The sequence below is a fragment of the Parasteatoda tepidariorum genome, chromosome 4 (genome assembly GCF_982258835.1).
Source record: "Parasteatoda tepidariorum strain Cologne lab strain chromosome 4, Ptep-v5.0, whole genome shotgun sequence".
Lineage (NCBI taxonomy): Eukaryota > Metazoa > Arthropoda > Arachnida > Araneae > Theridiidae > Parasteatoda > Parasteatoda tepidariorum.
This window is the reverse complement of record NC_141758.1, coordinates 4,097,070-4,122,841: the sequence shown is the minus strand read 5'-3', so window position 1 is coordinate 4,122,841 and position 25,772 is coordinate 4,097,070. Positions and strand designations below refer to the sequence as shown.

The following is a 25,772-nucleotide window of genomic DNA, read 5'->3' as shown; positions in this document are numbered from 1 at the left end:
GATTATTAGTGATAATCCAAGAAAAATCCTCTTTAATAATATTGTTGATAATTTTATTTAAGTAGTTAAAGAAAAAGGTGCCAAGTTTAATTAGGAAAGTATTAGACCCACATGTGACTGTTCTGAAATTTATTGTAATTTTATGAAATTTAGGACTGATATTTAAGTAAAGAAATTTCATATTGCTAGTTTCAATTTTTAACCTCTTATATAAAGCTAAAAAAAATTTAATGACAATATTATAATTTAAATTACGAAGTTTAAAATTTTTACTATTTTTTAACTCCGTATTTAAAAGTGCTACATAAAATTTTTTACAGAAGATTGCATAATTATTGTTAGCTTAATTGATATATATAATTAACTAATTAAATATATTTATCCTACAATGTTTTGATAAGTTGTTATTGCCAAAATTAAGAAGAAAAAATAATAATAAATAACATAAGAAAATTCGAAAGAAAGTCTTCCATCCTAACTCATTTTAAAGAAAGAGAATGAAATAAAAACTGTTTTCAACCACAACAGAAGACCCCAAGGCTATTTAACCCCTCAACTATTCAAAGAAAGTAAAGAGGCTTTTCTCCTAACCCCCCAAAAGATCTCCCCACTAGAACTTTTACTCGTATTGGTAAATGAAGGGAGGACAGATGGGAGGCGTGGTTTAGGCTCTTTTCCCAATTTTTTTAAGAATTTTTTCATCTTTCTTTCCTAATAACACATTTCATAATTGAAGAAAATAATTACTAGTTATTTCTTCTGGTAGCTTGAAATGTATAGTTCGAGTAAGTGAACTAAAAAATAAGGATTTACTAAATGAATTTTGATAAAAAACGGATTTCAAGAAGATGTCTCTATTACCGATATTTAAACTCCATTAATAATTTAAAATTTATGGTAAAACAAAAAGTGATTTCATAAGACCTTAGAGTAAACTATGAACTTTCAAATGCTGAAAGAATTTTTCCAAAATATCAAAATGCAAAAAAGTTATTAGCAAATGAAGCTCCCATAGAAAAAGCATTAGCAGCTGGCATTGAGAGGGTAGGTATTGCGTCCTCTTAAGGTTAACTCCTCTAAGGTTAAGTTTTTCTTAGAACGATAAAAAGCAGAATGAGTTTCTTCTGATATCTTTTGAAAGCTTGTTGACCCCTTAGTAGAGGATCTTAATTACTCCTCTAAGGTTGACCACCGCAGGTTGCAACCCCCCTTTTCTGCCACAGTGGTCAGTGGATTAGTTTCCGGTTACATAACACCCCAGGAACCCTACCATAAGCTCCATGGAATGAAATTCCATCTGGGAATGACGTCACGTTCCAACGGGAATTATTTTTCCCCACCACGAACACCTTGGAAAGAGTTTCTTGGCTGGAATTGGAACCGGTTTCATTCCAACCAGTCTCCGGCACCTGGAATCGTCGTTCCAAGGAGGGAATGATGAATTTTTAAGGACTTAATACGATATTTCGTCGATGAATGTCTTAATTTTTTTCTATTTCATAAGAGAAGATAACAAAATTTCTAAAAGATAAACTTGCCCGAGCCATTTTCAAGACGATAATTAAAAGAGAAATGTTTTGTTTCATTAGTATGTGTGAACGAAAAGATACTTTCAGAGTTAACTAAGAAATTACGGCAAACTAAAAATAATTATGCTTTCATATGATAATTGTTACTATTTCTATGTTATTATTACGGGATATATTACCTGGCCAATAACTTTTTTTGAAGTTCCAATCATTTCTTTTTTTAATTTTCTTTTGATGAACTTTTAGTTCAACAATATTTAACTTCCTTTCGAACGATAGTTATTTATATTATACACCAATTGCAGCACATTTAAAAGAATTTGTTACAGGCATGATGTATTATAACGTAAACAATTTATTTATAATAAGAAATACAAAAAAGAATAAAAACGTTTCAGAAAATATTTATGAAATTTGTATTTATTTCTTCTTTTACTCATTTTCAAAATTTTTATTCTCATTCTTCCATTAAAATATATACTATAGAAGCTGCGGAAGTAGTTCCCTGAACTATAATTTTACGCAGTTCAATAAATTAATTTCTTGTGAACATATTTATTTAACTATCAGTAAAAACAGTAACTTTTATAATGTAACAAATAAACCAAAGTAATAAGCAAAGCAGTAACTTCAGTCATTCATACTGTTACAAATTTAATTGAAAACTAATGAATTTTTCGGAAATTAAATTAATTTCAAAGAGATCAATGTAAACGTTAATTTTTTTGTCTGATAAAATTTGAATTCTTTCTGGCAATTAGTTTTGATTTAAAAACTAGTATAATTAGTAATCTATCTACATGCAGTTCTCAGGCACGAAATTTTGAATCTTAATTCATTAAAATATGATCATTATTTTAAGAGTTGTACTTTTTAAAAAATATTTAAAATAAATAATGAAACGTATTAAGGAAGGGATATATCAGAAATATTTATTATGAAAAAATGACTTTATTTTATGAATTATACATGATAAATATGACAGTTTTTAATTAATAAAACTATATGTATAATAAATTAAAGAATATTTCAAAGTATTCGCAGTTCATGTTTTTTTAGTCTAATGAAAACAAAAAGCATAAAAAGAAAACGATAAGTAGTCAAAAATATTATCTAAATAGCAGAAGCTCGTTTCGTTTTACTCATGCTAATGTTGCCAAACTCAAAAAGAAAATCTAAAGTAAATTGTGTGATTGGTTAAATTTTAGCCACGCCCTGAGAGCGAATTATCGTGGAATGTCTGATTCCAAGGGAGTGTTCATGGTGCGGTATTGAACATTCATGGAACCAAACTTTCCCAGTTTCACTTTCCAAGCGGGAATCTTCATTCCATTCCCGGTAGTTCATGGTAGGGCCCCAGGAAGTACACGTACCCCCATCAAAAATGTAGGGGAGACAGTGGAACGGGTTTTCAATTCGACATCTTTGAATTATTACGCTCGCGGAAGGTGGCTGGAGGTGTTTTATACAGGGTGTCTCTAAAAGAACTCCGGGGTTTTGAGGCAAAATATTTTAATGAAATAAAAAACATACATACATGTTTTATACAAGCTTACATTTTCAAGTTTTTTTTAACACTTAGTAAAGTTCTATATGAGCCCCGTTAGTGGCACGGCAGACGTCTAAACGGTATTCTACCTCTTCCCATGTCATGGCGAGCATGTCTGGGGGGACGGTTGCCACACAATTGACTATTCGTTCCCTGAGATGTTGAACATCACGAATTTTTTCTGCATACACAAGATTCTTGATATGCCCCAGAAGAAAAAATCCATTTCAAGGTCATTTCAAGGTCAACGCCACCAACAGTCGATACAAACATTCCCAATTGGTATGAGTAAAACTTTTTGAGTTACTCTTTTCAGAGAAATCGACTAAATTTTGCTATCTTTTATAGTTAGTGAGATATGAATTTTTAAAACCCCGGAGTTCTTTTATAGACACCCTGTATTTCTGGCCGAACTCTGCTGCTGGCATCCTTTGGATGAAATTCTTGCGAGTCCGCATGAGCGTCTACTAAGCTGGGTTCGGAGAGATTATTGCACTCTCATGTGCAACTCTGCTGCTATTTGCAAGATATTCTCAATTTCAGGCCCTCTGATAGTGAACTAAAAAATATCTTGATCATTTTATAATGGCTAATATAATAAAATAAAAAAAGAGTTCTTTGTCAGCAGCTATTTATTTTATCATGATCATGTAAGGACTTTGAAAATTATTTTGCATTTTTCAATGTATATAGTCGAACCCCGCTATAGTGAACCTGGGATATAGTGAACACTCGGATGTAGTGAACTTTTTTAGTGGTCCCGTCCGTATTCCTATTTAAATAATGTTATTTTTAACGCTTATAGTGAACAGCTTAGAACTTGGAAACTCGGTTATAGTGGACTCAAATTTCATTTCTTTAAATATCTTTTTCAGTCCTCCATCTTTAAACTTGTAGGTGTTGGGACTGAAAATGAATGCATTCCTATAAAATGTGTCATATTACTCTCCTTTATGCTTATCACTTTTAACTATACTGTAATAAATGTCAAACAGATCATTTATCTTATACTCCTCCCTCCCTGCCAAGCCTCGCTTTATCTCTTTTCCCCTAGCTTGCTCTACAACTAGTTAACTTGGCCACCTGCTGAATTTTTGGAATTTTCTTATCTGCTCAAACCATATTCTTTACAAATCATCCCTTGACAATCAAGAAGGGAAACAATTTAACTCATTCTACAGCTACTTTCTCCATATTCTTACATTATCTATTTGAGACAAGATTTTTATTTCAAAAGCAGTGAAAATGGCAAATTCTCTAAAGAGAAAAGCGCTTTCGATAGAGGACAAAGTTAAAATTGTAAAGCGTATTGATGATGGAACCAATCAATCGACACTGTGTAAGGAATTTTCCTTGTCAAAATCTACAGTTTCAAACATTTGGAAAAATCGAAGTGCAATTCTTGCGGCATACGACAAAAACATGGTTTCATCGAAAAAACTGCGTGGAGCTGAAAGAGAAAACGTAGAAAATGCTTTGTCAAGATGGCTCGAAATCTTGTTCAGAATGTAAAAATCTTGCATTCTTTGCACATTGTAGATAAGAAAATTGATGAACTCAATTTAAAATCAAATTGTGTTCAATCAAAAATCACAAATTTTTTTCATAAAAAGTGAAAATAAAACTAATATTTAGCGACGTAATTATTTTTTCCATCAATTTTTGCTTTATTATCTTTTAATTAGTTAATAATTTTTTAAATAACTTACGCAAAATTGCAAAGCCAATTTTCAATCATTCAACTGTCTTATGCAAAAAATTTGGATATAGTGAACCATCGGTTATAGTGGACACATTACTGAGTCCGCAGACGGTTCACTATAGCGGGGTTCGACTGTAGTACTTAAAATTATTTTTTGAGTGCTTAAAAAGTACATAAAATGTGCTTATTTTTTGCTGAAAGATTTTGCTACGCACCCTCTGTGAAGTCTCTGGAAATTATTGCGCATTTTGTTAATGTATTTATGAAGAACTCTCAACAAAATGGGAAGAAAAATTTTAACTCCCCATATACAGGGTTGGGATTTTGACTTTAAAAACTGATTTTTGATTTGACATCTCAAAAACCTGACAAAATCTGACAAAAATTGTCATAAACGTTGGACAAGTTTTTTTTAATTATTAACATTGTGGACATTCTATTATACATTAAATCGTGCACAATACTTGCATTATGTACCAAAGTTATACTTTTTACTATGTTGTATTATTTATAAAAATATAATCAAAATAATTAAATTATTAATTGTTTTTTATAAAAACATGGTACTCTTAATGCATTACAAGTAATAACTATGAGTTGTTAATTATTATCAATTTAAATATTATTTAGTACTGCAATTTAAGCAAAATTTTTTGATTAAAGTGGTGGCCAATAGACCAAAGTGGTGGCCACCACTTTGGTATTAATTGTCTAATCTCAACTTATAAGAAAACACTTTTTTTATTCATGTTTGTAATTATTACTTAAATGCATGTTTAATAAAATATGCCTTACACCATGCGAACGAGATTTTGAGGGAATTTCAGGCAGCGAATTGAAAATTTTTGGCTTTAAAAAAATCCTATAAATTTTTTTATTTTTATAAAATGTGTCATTTAGCTTAACATTTCAACAAACATTAAATCTCAAGCAAAATAATTAACTACAAAAAGTTTTTGTAAACAATGAAATGGCTTCACTGATAACACTGAATTTTGATATCAATGGTTAGCTATAAGATGGATAATAGGCTGCTGTGATTAAAACAAAAATAAAGATGAATTATTCTGAAGTATGCAGCACAAATTCTGAGGAATTTTTTTTTTAGGGACTAAGATAATCGGTGGTCGCCTACATTCTTGCAACATAACATTTCCGTGTAAGTGAAATGTTTGTTTTTCACTTTTCTGTATTGATACGAGAAGTAAAAAAATGTATTTTATTTATCTCTATTTCGAATGTACATTGTGTAGTCTGTGGAGATCGAGATTCAGACAGAAAGTAAAGGTTTATTTACAAGGAGCAGACAAATACGTGCAAATTTAAAAAGAACGCCATCTGGCGGAATTAAACTGGAAATGACAACAATTTTCCCCTGCGAGAAGGATTTTACTTTAAAATACAAATAACAATATACATAAAAAAATATTAATTCTCTTAATATAAATGTCGAATTGAACTTATTTTTTCCAAAGAGAAAATTAACTTCACAAAAGCTACAGCTTTATTAAAAAAAAAACTCAGAAATATTATCATTAGTATTGTTATAAACAGTTTTTAATATTTTATCTTCAATCATATCTCGCACAAAATGAAATTTAAGATTTACATGCCTGGTTTTGTTAGAAGATTTAGCATTATTCAACCAGTCAATAGTAGCTTAGCTATCAGAAAATATAGTAACAGGAGCATTAATAAATTTTTTACAGTTCATTTCATTTAACATATTTATTAACAAAGTAAGTTCTCGAGCTGTGTCAGCTGCAGCAAATAATTCAGCTTCACATGTTGAAAGTCCTACACACCTTTGTTTTCTACTTTTGCATGTTAGAAGAGAATTACCTATCATAATTACACAATCTGAAAAAGATTTTCCTCCTTTTGCATTGCCCCAACTTGCATCCGCGCTACAATTTAAAAAACCGAATTCTTTACTATAAAACAAGACTCTATCTTTTGAACCGTTCAAATATTTCAAAACTCTTTTAGCCAAAACATAATGCCTTTTTTCGGGACGTTTATTAAATTGTGATAAATAACTAGTTACAAAAGCAATATATGGTCGGGTTCTATTTGCTAAATATAAAAGTTCACCGACGATTTCCTGATAATCAGTCTGATCTACTAAATCATCAGTTGGATTATAACATCTATCTTCACCTTTAGTTAAGGGAGTATTGGTTTTCTTACAATTTTCCAAACCATATTTTTTCATTAAAGATTCAATTTAATGAGTTTGAGATAAACCAATTCCGTTTTCTTTTTGTGAAATCTCAATGCTTAAAAATTTTGAATCATTAGTTGTTTCTTTTAATTCCAATGTTTGATTAAGTTTTGAAATGATATCCTTGTATCACTTCGAATTTTAGAAAATATTGCCAAATCATCTACGTATACACAAATTGCGAAAAAATCATTATCATTAATTTGAGTAAATACGCAATTGTCAGATGCAAGTTGAGTGAATCCAATCTTTTTAAGTTCATTTTTTAACTTTATATGCCAATTTCTACCGGATTGAGGTGGACCATAAATACTTTTATTTAATTTTTACCATATTTATTTAATTTTTATTTAATTTTTACCATATTTTATTATTTTTACCATATTTATCTTCAAAATCTGGAGGTATTTCCATGTATACAATTTCATCAATACCACCATATAAATATTCAGTTTTAATATCAAAAAATTTAACAAATAGATCCAATTTTGCAACTAAAGTATTTAATAACCTGAATGATTCAATATTTACCACAGGTGAATATTATTCAGAATAATCAACATTTTTAATTTGATTAAATCCAGCTGCAACTAGTCGCGCTTTGTAAATTTTGTTATTATCACTATTTTTAATTGAATACACCCTTTTGCTTTTTATTAGTTTTTCCTTCTTAGGCCTCTCAATTAATTCGAAAATCTTATACTTCTCCATCGAAAGAAGTTCATTTTCCATTGCGGTTTTCCACTCCGAATATTTATTACTATTTCACCTGGTTATAATTTTGAGGGATCTTTTCGAGGCTAAGCTCGCGTTGGCGGATATTTTATTCTTTCAGAACATCTTAATGCCGGAGTATTTTGATTATTTTCATTCTGCAAATCCGTTCTTTCTTTAGACTTATGAGAAAAAAAGAATGTTCACTCCTTGATTCGGTTGGAGGGGAGTTATAGGTTTCAGTTTGCGGTTAAGATATATTAAACTGGATCAAATCCTCAATGTTCCATATGATGCATTCATTTTTGTTTGTTAGAAATTTACTTCCTCTTAATAATTCCTTAAATTTGACAGATCAATTACAATATTTTTATCGACATCATATATTCTATTAGAGCGCCTTTCTTTAGAATAACCGACGAAAATCCCACGTTTTCCCGGAACATCAAATTTATTTCGGAATTGTTTAGGTATATGAAAGTAAACAACGCATCCAAATACTTTTAAGTAGTTAAGTTTAGGTTTTTCCTGACCATATTTCAATCAGAAGATTTTGTTTATTTTTACGCTGTGTCAGATTAGAAATGTGAGTGCTAAAATTTATCGCTTCAGCCCAAAATTTTAATGGTAATTCACTTTCATATAATAATGTCCTAGCCCTTTCAACTAATACTCTTAGGGCTCGCTCAGCACGTCCGTTCGACGAAGGATTATACGGTACTGTTTTTTCATGTATGATCCTGAAAAAAAGAAAAAGACTTTGTAGCAATCCTTCCCTGGGAATGGCAACAATTCTCAAATCCACGCTCTGCTACCAACTGTAGTCTGTGGAGATTCAGACAGAAAGTAGAGGTTTAGTAAGGAAGAGCAAACAAATACATACAAATTTGAAAAGAACGCCATCTGGCGGTATTAAAAAGAAAAAGACTTCATAGTAATTCTTCCCTAGGAATGACAACACATTGCTTACTTAAACATAACACGTTCGCTTAGTATTTATTGGTCACTTAAACATACAAAAAAAAAAAAAAATATGCTGCAACAGCGAAAAGCTAGTAACATTTAATCTATTACAAACATATTTTGAACAGTATCTTATTGTTTGTCATACCTGTAAGACTTAAATTAAATTATATATTTTGGTGCGTATAAGATAAAGTTATTTATGTTATTGTTATTGAAATGGATGGGTTGCATAATTAGATGTATCTCTGGATATAGTCATGATTAAAAATAATTAAATGATTGAAATGTCGAGATAAATAAAATTAAGGCCGAAATATATAAAAAGTAATCAAATTAAATTAAGGGGAGCGTGATCGTTAATGAAAGTGGTTGTACAATGCTATCATGGGATGACAATAACCCAATAGGTTCAAAAGGTCACAAAGTGTGAGGTTTGAACAAATTGGATAATTTGGTATCACCAAATTTGGAAAAGGGGCGAAACTAAAAATAAATTTAAGATTAAAGATAAAAACGATAAAGTCATGCTATATCCAAACAATATATATGATTTAATACAGTAAGCTGATGTTTCCAATGAAACATTACAAATTCCCTTAACAATAAAAAAAGGTACTCACCACACACATATAGGAGGACATGATAAATCATGAAAATAGAGGCAAATAAATTCTCCAGCACAAGATTAAATTATTAACATATCATTTTATTTAGTAACATACATCTTTCACCACATCTACCAACACAAGGCATTTTATTGAAATGGGTGACGGGAGAATTAAAAAACAGAAGGCGTCATAGATAAAAGTAAATTATAAAAGAACGAGTAATTTAAAAGTTAAAATAAATATGGAAAGAAAGCTTAAATTCGAGAAGGTTTTTTTTTTAATGTTAAAGAAAATTAAAGGCATAAAATGTTGATTTTAAATTTACAGAAATTGATTGCAGCTATGGATTTAATTTAAAATAAAAGTTAAGAAAATATGTAAAAAGAAATCCCTCGATACGGACCGAAGTCCGCATCGCGGAGAATTTAAAAAAGGGTAACCTGCCCGAAGGCTCGAGAAAAAGAGAATCTTTTTAAAAAAGACTTAAAAATTCCTTAACTGGGGTAGACCAAAAAAACTACGACCAATTAAATTTAAAGAGGCGGAGAGTTTGAAATTTAAAGGAAAGAGATTGGTTAGTTAGCCCCCCTAAAATTAAAAGAAGAAAATGAAAGGCGTGAATAGAGTTGGTTGACTTTCCCCAAAGGAAGTGCGATGACCGCATTGACCATGAGAAAGGTCAACAAGAAAGTTAGATTAAAAATTGCTAAATTGGAAAAAAGGAAAACGTTTAAAGAAAAATTAAAGGCTTAAGTAAAATTAGAAATTAATTTGTCACTTTACATTAAGTGTAAATGTGACAATACCTTTTATATTAAGTAGTATAAAGGAGAAATGATAGGGCTCTATGGCAGAAAAAAAAGTTAAAAAGGACAAAATATGTTCTACTAGGAATATCAAGTAAATTCTGATCCTTGCAAAAAATTTTAGAACTTAAGTTATTAAAATGATCATATATTATTCTACAATGTTTAATAAAATACTATTTTGACTATGTTCTGAATTCTTGTTTTAGTACTACTTTTATGTACGCTTTAAGGATGTTTACAGATGTTAGGATGTTTACAGAAACAAAACAAAAGTTTTCTGAGGATGTGAAAAATGTTTCCCTTTAGAAAACAGGGGAATTTTTTCTTATATACAGGTTAAAAACCGTGGTAAACACCGTTCCAAACCAGTGTGTTGTGCGTTTATTACCCGTTTTTCGAGGATTTTTTTTTCTTGCCAACATCGACGATAAGTCTAATGCCAGTGTAGGTTTTCGATTTTACTTGTGCAGGCAAATAAGCCGATTGTAATAATCGAGAAAGTGAGGCTAGAGCGAAAAATAGTAATAAAGTATTAGTTTAAGTTCAATGGTATGACTGTACTGAAAGTGACGCATCGTGGGTGTCTCAATCTGATTGGTCAATGAAATGAGGCATTTGTTTATATTAACAACTGTCCTTTCCATTCTATTTCGAGTAAGCCATGCCCGTCAAGTATTGATTTTCTCAGGTGACACATTCTATATCCTTTCACAAAGATTTCAATTCTTTTTCTATATATTTCTTACTTAATACAATAACAGACACAAAGCCATGTACAACATAAACAAAATAATTTTGTGTCGAAGTACACAATACAATATATTATGCTTGCAATAAAATAGCTAAACAAATAAAAACTCAAAGTTGAGTGAAAGAAGTAAACTAGAAAGAATTATACTTCAACAAGTTCGATGTGTAATACGTCGTTCTATTTAATTAACTTCATGCTAATTAACATTCTTAACAGGTAACGAAGCTAAATTTTAACACACCATTTTGCTTATAAATTAGTTGTCACTGACGTCTTAGGTCAAATGTTATCTTCTTCATGAAGTATATAATTGCCAGATATAAATTTGCTCATGTTATATGCCATATATGCCACTAGTTTCCAAACCTCACAGACTTAAAATAATATGTGGTTAATCAAGGACTGCCAAAATTTAACGGTAATTTTAATTCTCTCCACTCCAGGTATTATTTTTGCTATCTTTTTTTATAATTTATCTACTGATTTTAGTTTGAAAAAGTAAATGATTAATGTAACGTCAAATAAAGAATCAATGATTGTTCTCTGATGATTTTATATTGATTCCTAAAATGATTACTAATTTTATTTTTCTTAACAGGTTCTAAAATGATTCAAATAAACTTTAGTAAATTAACTTTTCAAAGATAATTAATTGCATAATAATTTAATTTAGCAAAAATGTATTTTTCTCAAGACCTTAAAATAAAAATTCTTTTTGCACAACGCAATTTAAATAAGATATAATAATTAACAAAATTTAAGATTTAATAATGTTTTTTAATAATAATGTTAGATTTAATAATGTTGAACAGTCGTCTCAATTTTGGGTTTACGACTACCAATGTTCAACTCCGTAGCCTTTGTAATTTACCTATTAATTCAAAAAATTCAGAAGAAACTCCTGGATCCCCCAGAGGTATAATTTGTTTTGGGAACATGGAGGACTTTGTGACTCGACATATTTAGCGTACGTACATCTGTCACCATTTACTACACGGGGAGTCTTCGGCCGGCAGGGTTCAAACCCACGAACTCTTGGGCATAGGTCCAGTGCCCTACCAACCAGGCTAACCCTGCTGCCTTCCCTACACTTTTATTAACACAATACTCTTGATTAATTGGAACGGATAAAAAAAAATACTTTGTCTAAAATGCATTTAAAGATTATTAGTTAAATTGTTTCTGCGCCAATTTGTCGTAATGTAATTCAAGGTAGGCGTAAATCGTAGTTGCCGCAATTTTACTTATAAAAAACTTTATTTGAGATCATTTGGGATAATCTGTCTCGTAATTTCCACATGCTTACTAATAAATCTTTTTTCTATTTAGAAAACTAGTGTATACTTGGTTTAGTGAAAAAGTTGTGTGGAAAATTTATCTGAAATTATATACGATGTATCGTCAGACCATTCTGCAAATTCTCCCGCATTTTTGGAACAACAGAGTAAGTAGATTTTTAATGTTAAGTAATTTAGGATCGTTGTACTAGTAGACCTAGTAATGATAATGATTCTACTCAAGATGGACCTTACTTAAAGCATATAAAAGAGAGGGGAAAAAATTCTCGGCACATCTCGATATATGAAAAAAAAATGCAATTCAACATAAAGGTGCTCTATCAACGCCTCCTATAACTGAAAGCCTCCACACGGTTTTTTGTAGGTAGTCTGATCAAACCACCATGAAAGTAAACTAATTAGTAAAAGAACCATTTAATATGAAATTTATTAAAAATTAGAAAGTGGTAGCAAATATATGTCTAAAAATTTGTTTAATTTATGAATATAATTGGTTTGTTTTATTTACTTGTCAACCACTATAGATTCAATTCTCAAATATATATGATAAATTTCTCTCAAGTATTTATAAAATAGAATTTGGGTTCATGCGCACAAGTGGTTCGCCTTTTAAGTACTCTGCGCATACTACTTATAAGAAACCGTGTGGAATTCAGTGTTATAGTGTCTTCTTCGATGTAAAGGCGCTTTCTACATTGTAATGGCGTTTTATAAATGGAATTGAACTTTTAAATATAATGGCGCATAAAGCAAGAATTCATGCTCGTAATTCATAATTTAATTACTATATTTACGAAATATAAACATTTATAGACTTAAAATAACGTTACACAAATATCAACTTTTTCTGAACTTTGGTTTAAATTTTACAGCCATTTTAATGCAATAAACCTTCCTCGGATAATTCAGGGCAAAAAATATCAACAAGAAAATATCAACATACAAGTATTACATGGTCTTAATTATAATTTTATTTTATATAGGTATGTTTTTCGCATGTGCGACTTAAGGAGAACTTTCAGAAGACCTTAGAAGTTATCAAGAAAGGCAACAGAGCCCATAAATTCTGTGGTATTCTCATAAAAGCTAACGAACTCACTCAAGAAACTGATTGTTTTCACCCTCCTCCCGTAGAAGTTACCCTGAACAAAGATGAGTTAGAAGCTCATTCAATTATCTGTGAACTAAAAGAAATCATTCATGAAGATAAGCCTGAATATATTCTAATTGATACGATCTTAGAAGCATTTATAAATAGCTCTAATGAAACACGTCAGCAGCTTATTTCACTTCTTTTTAGTATTGATACGGTTAATTTCTTTAATCCCAAGAGCCAGAGTTCAAAAGAATACTTAAAATATTTTATAAGTGAGGTTGGATGCTTTTTTAGAAATGCAAATAAGATAGATCCTGATAGGATTTTAGATACCCAAGGAGCTTTAAGAATGGTTGAAACTATGTTACTAAATTATACAGACTATGCTATTCATTTTAAGTATTATCTGCCTTCAATAGTGTCCAATGTAATTTTTGACGAACGTCATCACTCCGATGATCATAATCGAGAAATCGAAGCTTTAATGTCTGATGCTGTTTCTCTAATTTCAACAAGGTTGTCACTACTGAACAGTGCCTCAAAATCTATTATAGAGAAATGCTTATTGGCACGAAGATCTTCACTTGCTATTGACAAAGCTGATTCTGATTACGAACAGTTTTATTTGGGTAACATAGAATTTTGCTACCGTATTTTGGACGAGGTAAATATGAACTTTTTTGTAATATTTCTTTAAAATGTTCTTGAACACTTATATTTCGTGTACCGTTTACAGGGGTTAGTCAAGCTTCTGCCTCTTTACTTTTTTCGCCTCTCTATGTGGCATTTTTGTCTTGATAGTTTGTTCACCAGCAGGAGTTGGCACCCGCCTTCATCACGTGGTACGCGACGATACTATTTCGCTATTTTTGAGAGAAGGATGTGAACAATCCCGAACAAAGTTGCTATTTTGGCGATCGTATGACAAAAATATTTATTTCGCAATCTTTATGTACATTTTTTTAACATTAAATATTTCATAAATCTGATGATATTTCTCTCTTTTGAGGAAATAATTTGTCCTTTTTAAGAAATTTTGCTGGGCACACAGTCGTTTTTAAATTTAAAATATATTTAATTAGATAGAGTAACGAAAGGTATAATAGCAGATGATAAAGCGAAGTAAGTGACTTAAAAAGAATTCACTGTTAGTGTTTGCAGCGCCGTAACTTCACCCCTGGGGCAAACATTTTTGGCGGGGGCCCTTTCAAAAACTTTCTGTAATTCATCTCTAACCGTCTTTTTAGTTACTTAAGTATTATGTGAACGAATATATTTATGAGAACAAGTTATTTGTTTGCATATAATTTGGATTACAAAACAGTTTTCCATATGGCAAAATACAAAATTTCAGCGAAATCGATTAATCTTGAGAAATTAAATTTAAGAAAAATTACTTATAAAACTCGATTTCTCAGGAACTAATGCACTATTTAACCAATTTCGCTCAAATTTGTATTTTCCACGTGGAATTAGATACTTTAAAATACAAATATATATATATATATATATATATATATATATATATATATATATATATATATATATATATATATATATATATATATATATATATATATATATATATATATATATATATATATATATATATATATATATATATATATATATATATATATATATATATATATATATATATGTAGTGCTCCTCCTCTATTTTCCTCGTAAACTCTTTAGCCGTGGCTTTTCATTCATCATTATATTGCTGATTCCAATTTTCGCAGTCATATTTTAATATTTTTAATATTCTTTATATAAGGATGACAACATAATGCATTTTCTATGCTTTTATTGAGATTAAGAATAAGGAATCTATTTACAAATTATATATACACGGAGCAGAGCTCCTGGATAGATGCTTACAGTTTCATTTCTAAAAGATAAGTGTACACTTTTTTAAACGTGTTACATATAATTTCCTTCATGTCATGTGACCCAGATAATCCAGACCATTTTTTATATCTTCTTTGTTAGGACCGGCGTTCTGTAACATCTGAAGACCAGATGGAGATGAATTAATATCTCAACAGTCTTGATTTTTCATGGGAATTTGGCTTCTTATTGTGCGGGGTGGATTCATTTTAAAAATAAAGATTTCATCGCCATTCAACGGGACTAAATGTATACGCGAAGAGCCAAGTTAAGTATGTGAAAGAGAAATTTAATGTTCTCAGAGACCAGATAAGCTTATCTGCAGATAGATATAATTCTTTTTGAGTTTAGTCTCAAAAGATCCTTTTTATTTTATAAAGCTAGTATTTTAGATACTACAATATATATATATATATATATATATATATATATATATATATATATATATATATATATATATATATATATATATATATATATATATATATATGCCTTACGATTCAAAAGTTTTCAGACTATTATTGTCCCAAAGAAACCGTTAAGACACGATTCCTAGCAGATCACCGAAGTCAAACATCACTGGCTGCGGTCAGTGTGCGGGTGGGTAATCACTTGGATCAGTCTGCGTATGGACCGAGGGTGTACGGTATTTGTCTTCGTTAAACTGTTCTACAATAAAGTGCTCGACTTCGCGTGCAGGTCACCGGGCTACAGAAGCGGGGGTGCCATCTCCTCTACAGAGGATCAAAGCCAACGGATGTTTCACAGACCGTCGCCAATAGCCTATTGTGCAGCACTAGTGCTACGTAAATGATCAACATCAGACTATTATTAAATAAAAAATAATAAATATTTACTAAAAGTTATTTTTTGCATGGAATTATCTTTAGATAACAGAATTTTATAATCGTCTGCAAAATTTTTTCATTTTTGAAAAAACTCTCGATCTGTAGTGAAATACAAAAAAATAAAATTAACATTTGGGGGTCCAAACTTTGGATAGCTCACCCGACCCAACTATTGGGACCATATTTCCCAGATTACAGCTACCACCTATATTACGGGGATTGGAAAATCGAATCCGTTGAACAAAAGTTATGTTTATTCAGAAAAAGTATGTTTTTGTGTTTGATTGCCTAACCTTAAATGAAATATCGAGCATTAATTAATTTGCATATTTGATGTCACACCCTCGAATTATTAAGATGGAGTTCTAGAACGTGAAGATCCGATCATTAAATCAAAAGTTATTCAGGGTGGTACTTTTTTGGTTCACTGTACGTAAATGTTACCAATTTACGACATCTCACCCAGAGAATATGACTAGGGGGAAAATAGCTATTCATGTTGTCTACTCCTGTACCCTATGTTCACAGTAGCCTCCTTTTCCTCTAAATATAATGCTAGTCATAAAATACCAGTTTTATAAACCTGTTGAATCCGGTTACTATATCGTTAGGAAGGTCTTTTCAAGACAAGACCATTATTAAAATGAAAATTATTTTTTAGTTTCAAATTTAAAAGTTTTTGATCGCGTTATGGAAACTGAAGGAAATTATAGACTTTTTTTTTCTATCGGCAAATATACCCACATTTTAAAAAGTCCTAATTGAAAAAATATTCAGAAATTTTTTTCTCTATATACATCGATTAACAAAAACAAAGTTGCCTTACTCCAATATGGACAGGTCACTAGAAAATCGTTCTTGAATATTTGACCATGTATTCATGTAGCCATGTAATCATATGTGATAAAATTATGACAAAGAGAAATATTTTTTTTATGAAAGAAAAATGAGAAAAAGTCAAAGCATATTTGCTAATTAAAAAAAAAATTCTTACTAATGGTTTGTCATGGCAATGGATTTTAATTGCTACGGATTTCTAAGCTGATATTCATAGCTTTTTTTATTAAATTAAATGCGTTCTTTTATTAAATTAAATATGTTTTTTTTAATATAAAATAAAGATTGCATTTCATTTTTTAAAGAAAACAAAGTTGTTAAAAACCCTAAAACCTCGAAGTTCCAATTTAAAAAAATTAAGGGACTTAATAATTTGAAATATATAAAATAAGAACAAAATCCATGCACACAATAAACAGTAAAATTATCAGTTAAAGTATTTACTTTACAAATAAAATTTTATATACGAACATAAAAAAAAGCAATTTTTATGTTACCATTCTTATAAAAGAATTCGAACAGTATATAAATATAAAATTTAAATGTATTAAATTAATTAATGCAAACCTTTACTTACCTCTTTATAAATAAATTTACATTTGGTTTTCCTGTTTTCCAAAGAAAATTTTTTATTAATAATTGGAATTATCGATATCACGATTTATGTTTGAAAAAAAGGAAGTTGCAAATAATTTCAATAACTCTTAGAGCTATTTATTTTTATAATGGATGATTTTGAGATATTAAAATCGAAACGAGCTGTTATCAGACAGTTGATTACGAAATTGATAAATAAGATAGACAAATTGTTCTTAGAAACATTTCCTGATTATGATACGTTGCATTATTCACTAAAGCAGTTAGTTGAAAAAAAATGAAAATTTAAAGGCTCTTGATTTGGATATTGAAAAATATTTTAAAAAGAGCGATGAGTGAAATTATACAAAGTCAAGAGTATCAATGATCGAGGCTTTTAAAGGCAGAATCGAAAGATATTTACTGAAATGCCAGACTACAGGACAGGAAGTAACGGTTAATAGTGGTAACAATGATTTACAAGAAAATATAACTTATATCTCGCACGTTGCTAACGTTAAATTACCTAAATTGGAGATAAACAAATTTTTTGGTGATGCCTGTGAGGGGCACAGTTTCTGGAATACATAGTAATGAGAGTCTTAAAAAAATTGATACATTTAATTATCTTAAGATGTATTTAGGGGGTGTTGCTTTGAGTGCAATTTCTGGGTTCTCATTAACTGAAAGTAATTATGATTCTTCTATTAAGTTGCTAAACGAAAGATTTGGTAGGCAAGATTTAATTATTAGTAGTCATATGAATAAACTTTTATCAATTAATTCTGTAAGAAATTCATATGATATTAAAGCTCTACGTAAGTTCTATGATGAATGTGAAATCCACTTTCGCAGTTTGCAATCAATGAATGTAACAAAAGGTAGTTATGGTAATTTACTCTGTCCTGTTATTTTACAAAAGCTACCAGAGGATTTAAATTTAGATTATAATAAAAATAGAAAATCGAGCGTAGATTTTGATATTGATGAACTGATTTCATTTATTAGAAAAGAGGTAGAATGTAGAGAAGCCTCACATGTGTTGTCTAATAGTTCTAAAAAAGTAAGTGTTCATTTCGAAACACAGCAACGGTCGGAGACCCATAGTAAACATAATTATAATCGAAAGTTCTCATCTTCCTCGGCATTAGTTTCGGCATCTAACAATATATTTTGTTTGCTTTGTAATTCCAAAAATCACGAAACGAAAGATTGTTCTCTGACCATCGAAGAAAAAAAAACAAGTGCTTAAAGATCAATTTCACTGTTTCCGGTGCTTAAAGAAATACCACGCATCAAAAAAATGTTGGAATAAATTTATTTGCACATTATGCAAGAAACCGCACAGCGAATTAATTTGTGATAAATCAGCAGAAAGAGAAAAACGATACTCTGGCATCCGTTACCGCTTCATGTGTTTCGAAACGAAAACAAAATGAAATGATCTATTTACAGACTTCTTTAGCGTATTTGATTTATGGTAATGTAAAGAAGTTGGTAAGAATTTTATATGACTCTGGTAGCCATTGCAGTTTTTTGAAACGTGATATTTGTAGTGAGTTGAACCTCAGGACCATTAAAACTGAACGGTTGCATGTTTTCGGTTTTGGAGAAAAAATTTCCAATGTGTGTTCTTAGAATTTAGTGAAAGTGAATCTTCAGAACAAAAACGATAAAAAATTAAATTTTTGCATTGAAGCATTTGTAGTAGAAAAAATAACGTGTGGGAAAATAGCCGCACCCCATGAGAGAATTAAACAATTAGCAAGGAATTTTCTTTCGGATACTTGAGAAATAACTGATATAGACATTTTGATCGGAAGCCGATTTCCTACATGACGTAATCTTTGAGGTTGGGAAAAAGACTCGTTGCAACCGATAGTTTATTTGGTTTTGTGGTTCAAGGGAAATTCATGAATAATTGCCAATTAAGTAGGATTGTAAAAAATAATAAAATTGTCCTGAAATTGCAGGGAGAAAAATGACCTGAAAGTCTCGGAGAGTTTTTTATTATTATTATTTTTTTTTTTGAAAGTCCATGATGGTGGAAGCACACGGAGACTAATAGTCGTGGCTATTAGTCTGCTCTGAGCGCATAGAGATAACTTGGGCGAGTATGCCGGGTGGTGTGGATCAAAGTGTGTAGCGAAATGAGTGTTGGCATACCAACAATTGATACAATGTTGATCGGAAGAGTTGCACTTGATGGGTGTTGTGGTCAAGGTCTTGACACCAATCGCAGCGCCGTAGGAGAATCCTTCTTTTTATGATACATTTGTTTAATCCGATGAAGATGACTTTATTTTTCAGAAGTAGAGAGGCTAGGTTGCGAGGAACATTTACGATGATGTGACGCTTGTCGACTGACTTTTTATGTGGAATAGATTTGATGTAGTTAATGGTGCAATTGTTGACTTTAGTTGAGCTAGTTTTCTGGAGTATGGTAACAACATCTTCACCATCAAAATGTGATGGAGCGTTGAGAATTATTAAAGAAGTGAATTTCTGTTGTTTGTCACGATATTGAAGTTTGTCTTTGATGGTTGAGGTAAGTTTTTCTTTATCTTCTTGATTATGGAATTTAATCTCTAAAAGATTTTTAGTTTTGTAGATTTCCTTTACTATGGGTTTATCGTTTGCTTCGTTAATGATCTTCAGGATTTAGTCTGGGCCATTTCCGTCGTCAGATGTGATGATGATGATTGGTGCCGGTTGCGGTGCAGAATTTTTCTTGACTGTTTCACTAAATGATGGAGTGATGTCTGTTTTCTTCAATTGTGAAATTTGTTCGGAAATGTTCTTTAATTGAACTTCAAGGTTCTGGATTTGTGGTAATTGCTGTGGTTCCTCCTGTCTGTTATGACTGAAGGAGTTTTTGATGCTTGTGACTGCATCAAGACATTCATGGAAAGCATTGGTGTCTTGTGAACTGATTTTATCGAGACTCATCAGATTAAGATGTTTGATCAGAGTAAGTAGGATCCAGCCAAATGAGTAAGTTTGGGGAGACTGGGATGTCCACATCAACGTACTGAGTTTCTGTCGGGGAACTTATAGATGATGTATCTTTACTTGGCGGTGCAACCCTTGGATGTGCAAGATCTTGATGAATGCTCCGAGAAAATGGACTCGGGCGTATGGTGTTTCCGCTGATTTGTGTGAAGAAGGTAAATAACTGTTGTTACGCACTAGAGAGCTGTCTCGTGGTGGTCTAGATGGTGAGGCAACGAATCCACCTGCGATTGATCTTTCAATTGAACTACAATCGAGTCTTGGTGAAGAAGTTGTGGAGCCGCTGTTAGTTGCATGATTTTGAACTGGAGTGAATAAAACGAAGTCCAAGGGAGGTTGGGAGTTGCTTGTCGTTAAGAGTGATGTTGTCTCAGATTTGTTTGTACGTGACGTCTTGCTGAGCAAAGACGGTTTAAGTAATGTAGAACGCCTGACTGGCGAGTCAAAAACGCCTTTTGTAACTTGCTTACTAATCAGAGTTTGACTGTCTTGATGGTAATAAGACTTAAGGAGGTTAAAATATAATAAGTCTTTTTAAATTAATGGCCTTTCCGAACCCCCAGTACATAAAATAAAATGAGGAAGAAGGCTTCATTGATAAAGCAATGATGAAAGTTGCCACCGCCAGTCAGTCAAGAAAAATTAAAAAAAAAAAAAAACTAGTAGAAATCAAAAGATGAAAAGTGGGCTAGGTGAACAGAGCGAGTATTAAAAATGTAAAGAATTGGGGTCAGTGGTCGGAGCAAGGATGTCCAAAATGTTATATTTAATCAAAGACAGACGAAAAGATTATTAGTTACGCAATATGTGAACTGAGAACTTAACAGTAACGGAATAAACATTAGAGACGGAGCGAGCATCGATAGGTTCAAATTTGACATGGTGACCAAATGACATGGTATGATATGGCGTAGCCTATAAAGAACAAAAACCTGTAAATAAACTAAAGTTGGAAAAAAATAAGAAAAGGGGGGTGGTCGGTGCGAGGATGTCCAAAAAGTTATATTTAACAAAAAACAATCAAGAATGTTATTAATTGTACATTAGATGAAGTGAAAACTCTAAAGAATACAAAAAACGTGAAAGGCGCTGCTAGGTGGAGTATTTATTGTATTAATTTTGGTGCTTAATGACATGGTGCGAAATGGCGTTGTCTTTAAAAGATATTGAACCTGAAAAAAAAGAAAAGAAGAAAGAAATGCCAAAGGGGGGTGGTCGGTGCAAGGATGACCAAAATGTTATATTTAATAAAGTGCAATCAAGAATATTAATAAGTGTTCATTAGATGAAACGAAAACTCTGCAGAAAATAAAAAAAAGAATAAAGGCGCCTCTAGGTAGAGCGAGGATGAAAGAAAATAGTTTTGATATTAATTTAGGTGAAGAATGATAAGATAATCCCAAAACATGAAATGGATGTTAAATAAACCTAATAGAAGGCAAACGATTAAAAACGGGATCATTGGTCGGAGCGAGAAAATTATGCTCTAAACGATGAACTGCATACAAGTAATAATATACAATTTATATCAGAAGCACTAAAATAGTACTAGCAAAAATATGTGTAATACTTAAGCCCCCCAAAATGGGTGATGGATTAATAACATGAAATGAAATACAAATTGGCATTTGGCCAGGGATAGTAATGTGATAAAAAGTTTTATAAAAGGAGTATAGGCCGTCGCCATACTAATAATAAATATCTTAAAATATAAAGTAATGAATAGAAATGAGTCTAGAAGCAATAATCTTCTGAAAAGCTAATACAAGAAGTCGCTAAAAGGTCTTAAGCTATGTAAAAATATATCAAAGAAATTTGTTCAAAAACATGTGGTAAATAGCATTGTAAAACATATTAAAATTATCAAATAATAAACACGCTGACACAATGTAAATACTAATAGTTTAATGGTATACATATAAAAACAATAAATGATAAAAAGTAAGGCCTTAACCAATGTAAGATAGTATTAAAATGCACTGGAAAAACATACACAGAGTGGCCAAATTATCATGACCACCTCAGAGTTTTATGCAAATGAGTTATTGCGTCACAGCGCTGCGGCTAGAAGGCAAGATAATAAATTTACACGGGAATGCTGGACAAGTGAGTCATCAGTTATACTGTGCTGCTTGCTCAGATATGGGAAGGAAAAGTGACTTAACTGAATTTCAACGTGGAATGATTGTGGGTGCGAGATGTGTCGGAACGAGTATCAGCAAAACGGCTGCACTTATGAAGTGGTCTAGAGCAGCAGTTGTTAATGTGTACAAAGAATGGACAATCAAGCAAAAAACCGGGTCTCAACGTCAGACTTGTGGTCGTCACAGGGTACTGAATGCTCGATCAGGGAGAAGGCTGGCCAGGGTTGTGCAGCGCAACAGGAGAGCAACAGTGCGACAAATTGCAAGTGATCTTAATCAAGGAGCACATTGCGCCGTATAGGGTATAGGCCAACAGCGTACTGAAGGGGTGGTCATAATAATTTGGCCACTCAGTGTATATCTATTAGTCTCAGTGTAGGATGCATTTTTCAGGATGCAAAACAGTGGTACTTATTTTAGTTTTCTAAACACTTGTCATGTTTTTTTATGATGTGCTCCTCTTCTCTTTTCGTGTTTTAGTTTTAATTTTTTTTAATAAATTAAAAGTTGTAATAAGTAGAAAAAAATTTAAACAAAACCGAAGTATTTTTCTTGGGAGGGATTTCTACTTCAATTTGGAAAATAGCTAGTAAATTGGAAAAAAAGTAATTTCTTTTTTTAAAATTCTCAATTCTATTTTACTTTATTGCAGCGGATGTCAAATAGGGCACATTATCTTCCATCTCAATTAAATTTCAGAGGAAAATAAAGTTTTCGATTTGGAAAATAGCTTTAAGTCGAAAATAAGAGTTAAATATAAATTTTACTTGACTTTATTCCTGCGAATGTCTGAATTTCAGAAGGGGTGAAGTATATTCTTCGCCCCCTCACTTTAATTTAAGAGGAAAATAGCTTCAAAAAGTCTTTTTTAAATAGAAAATTACTAGACTTTATTATTTCAAATGTCTGAATTTCAGAAGATACAAAACACATTATATCAGAAGAAAATAATGTGTTTTGTTTATATACCAGTATACCAGTTTTCTATCCCCTTACTATAATTTAAGAGTAAAATGAAGTTTTCTATTTGGAAAATATCGTCGAAGTTATGAAACAAAACAATTTTTTTCTTCTAAAATTTCCTACTTTACTTGATTTTATTCTATTAATGTCAAAATTTCAGAAGATGAGAAGCAAATCCCCTCTCACTTTTATTTCAGAAGAAAATAAATTTTCTATTTGTAAACGTGATTCAAAGATGACAATTTTTTTAGTTACCAATTTCTATTTTTGAGCACTTTGAAATTTCAGAAGGGCGAAACAATATGTTCGCCCCCTCATTACTATTTCGGAAGAGTGAAAATTGGAAATAAAATATTTTTTCCACTTTTACTTTACTTTTCCAAAAGTCAAAAAACACATTAATCGCTCATAACAAAATAAAGTATCCTACTTGATGTATAAATAACTTCAAAGCTGAGAAAGAATCGGTTTCTTTTTCTTCTCTAAAATTTCCTATTTTAATGGATTTCGTCTTGGCGAATAACTAAATATCAGAAGAGGCAAAGCACATATGTTAGAGGAATGTAAAGTTTTCTTATTTCAAAAATAGCTTCAAAATTGAAAAAAAAAAAATTTAAATTACCGACTTTATTTTTGTGAGTGTCTAAATTTCAGGAGGGGCGAAACGCATCGCTTGCCCCATCACTCAAATTTTAGAGGGGCCCTCTGCCTCCCCCTGGTTGGCACGCCACTGGGTATGACGCTAGATAGTAGAGGAAACAACTAAGTAAACCAGAAGTGCAATATACAGAAAGTGTTAACAATCAACTACATGCAGCTGTGGCCTTTCCCCTTCTCTGCAAAGCGTGTTTGTTCTTTTGAGAAAAGGAAATAATTCGCGAAAAAGTGTTTTACCGTTTTTTACCCTTCCCTTTATGTTATTGTAGGTACGTAATTACAAAAACGAAAATTTTCATCAACTCTATCTTAACACAATTTCTTTCCTACATATATATAATTAGAGTACTGTATTTTGAAAACAAACATGATGTGGTCTCTTCATATGGGGCCCCCTTGACCGTTGGGGCCCCGGGGCGGTGGCCCGGCGTAGTTACGGCCCTGAGTGTTTGGCGTGCATTAAGGGTTGTCTCAATTTTAAGCGCGGATCCCTCTTACTCCCGCTCTGAAATGAACTCTTCGTCCAAAGAGATGGAGCCAACTCCTGGTGAACGAACTACACTTTAACACAACTAATACTAATATAAAATTACGGTTCCCCCCCCCCCTAGACAAATCTTTGCGGGCTTTAGTAAACCAAATAATTGACACAAAATAGCGAAAACATGTAAACTTACTCCCAGATTGTAAAATAATTATTACAGTAATTAGGCTAACCATTAGTTGTCAATAAATAAATGGTTTGGTTGATAAACAATTATCGAAAAAATTAACTTAATCATTTATCTTGGAGATAATTTACAATTTAAGCGAAAGCTACAGAAATTGTTGCGCTGATTGGATAATAAATTGAAATATGAATGCGAACCTCTGATTGGATGAACTGAAATAAGGAAAAAAAAGTTGAGAATCGAAATAATGATTGAATGAAATGTTTGCTTCTCTTAGCATTAAATGAATCATTAAGTCAAATGAATGGAACCTATCTCTTAACATTAATATCGGCTCAAAGAGTTGATTTTTGTGTCGTTTTTTTTATACTTTAACATTACAGTGATTGTTCGACTCATTTGAGCGATTTTATATCTTTTAACATTAAAAGAACTGTTTTGTGACACGATTCTTTTCAGTATTATCTTATCCTCTAACATTAATGAGTACCGTATATTCCGGCGTATAACGCGCACTTTTAACACAAAAAATAACATTGGAATTTACGGGTGCGTGGTATACGCCGAATATAAAAAATTATAGATTAAAAAAATTTAAATATAGAAAAATACTTTTATTTTAAAGAAATAACATAAGTTTACCTATATACTTTATTGATTTTTGTTATTACATAAATAGTTCATTATATTCGTCTTCCGTTATTTCTTCAGGCGCGTCATCACAATCTGTTTCGTCTTAATCATCTGTGTTACCCTCATCCATAAATATCTGATCCGTGCAGATTATTTGAAATGCTGCATTTTTCGAATGATTTTCTAACCATCTCAGGCTTAATTTCATCCCATGCTTTTAATATCCATTCGCACACTGTTTCCAAACTTGCATGGCGCATATGTCCTCCTTTCGTAAAGGTTTTCTCGCCCT

The 25,772-nt window shown here is 31.4% G+C and overlaps 1 protein-coding gene across 1 annotated transcript in view; it reads left to right on the top strand.

Annotated features, from left to right (window-relative positions):
• The first annotated feature begins 11,272 nt into the window (after nucleotides 1-11,272).
• Nucleotides 11,273-25,772, top strand: part of LOC107438901 (uncharacterized) — a 31,395-nt gene continuing 16,895 nt past the window's right edge. The window contains exons 1-3 of the mRNA XM_087160537.1: nucleotides 11,273-11,295; nucleotides 12,182-12,296; nucleotides 13,134-13,910. Coding sequence (XP_087016663.1) covers nucleotides 12,246-12,296; nucleotides 13,134-13,910 — 828 coding nt within the window. The 5' untranslated portion in view covers nucleotides 11,273-11,295; nucleotides 12,182-12,245. The remainder of the gene's footprint in view (nucleotides 11,296-12,181; nucleotides 12,297-13,133; nucleotides 13,911-25,772) is intronic.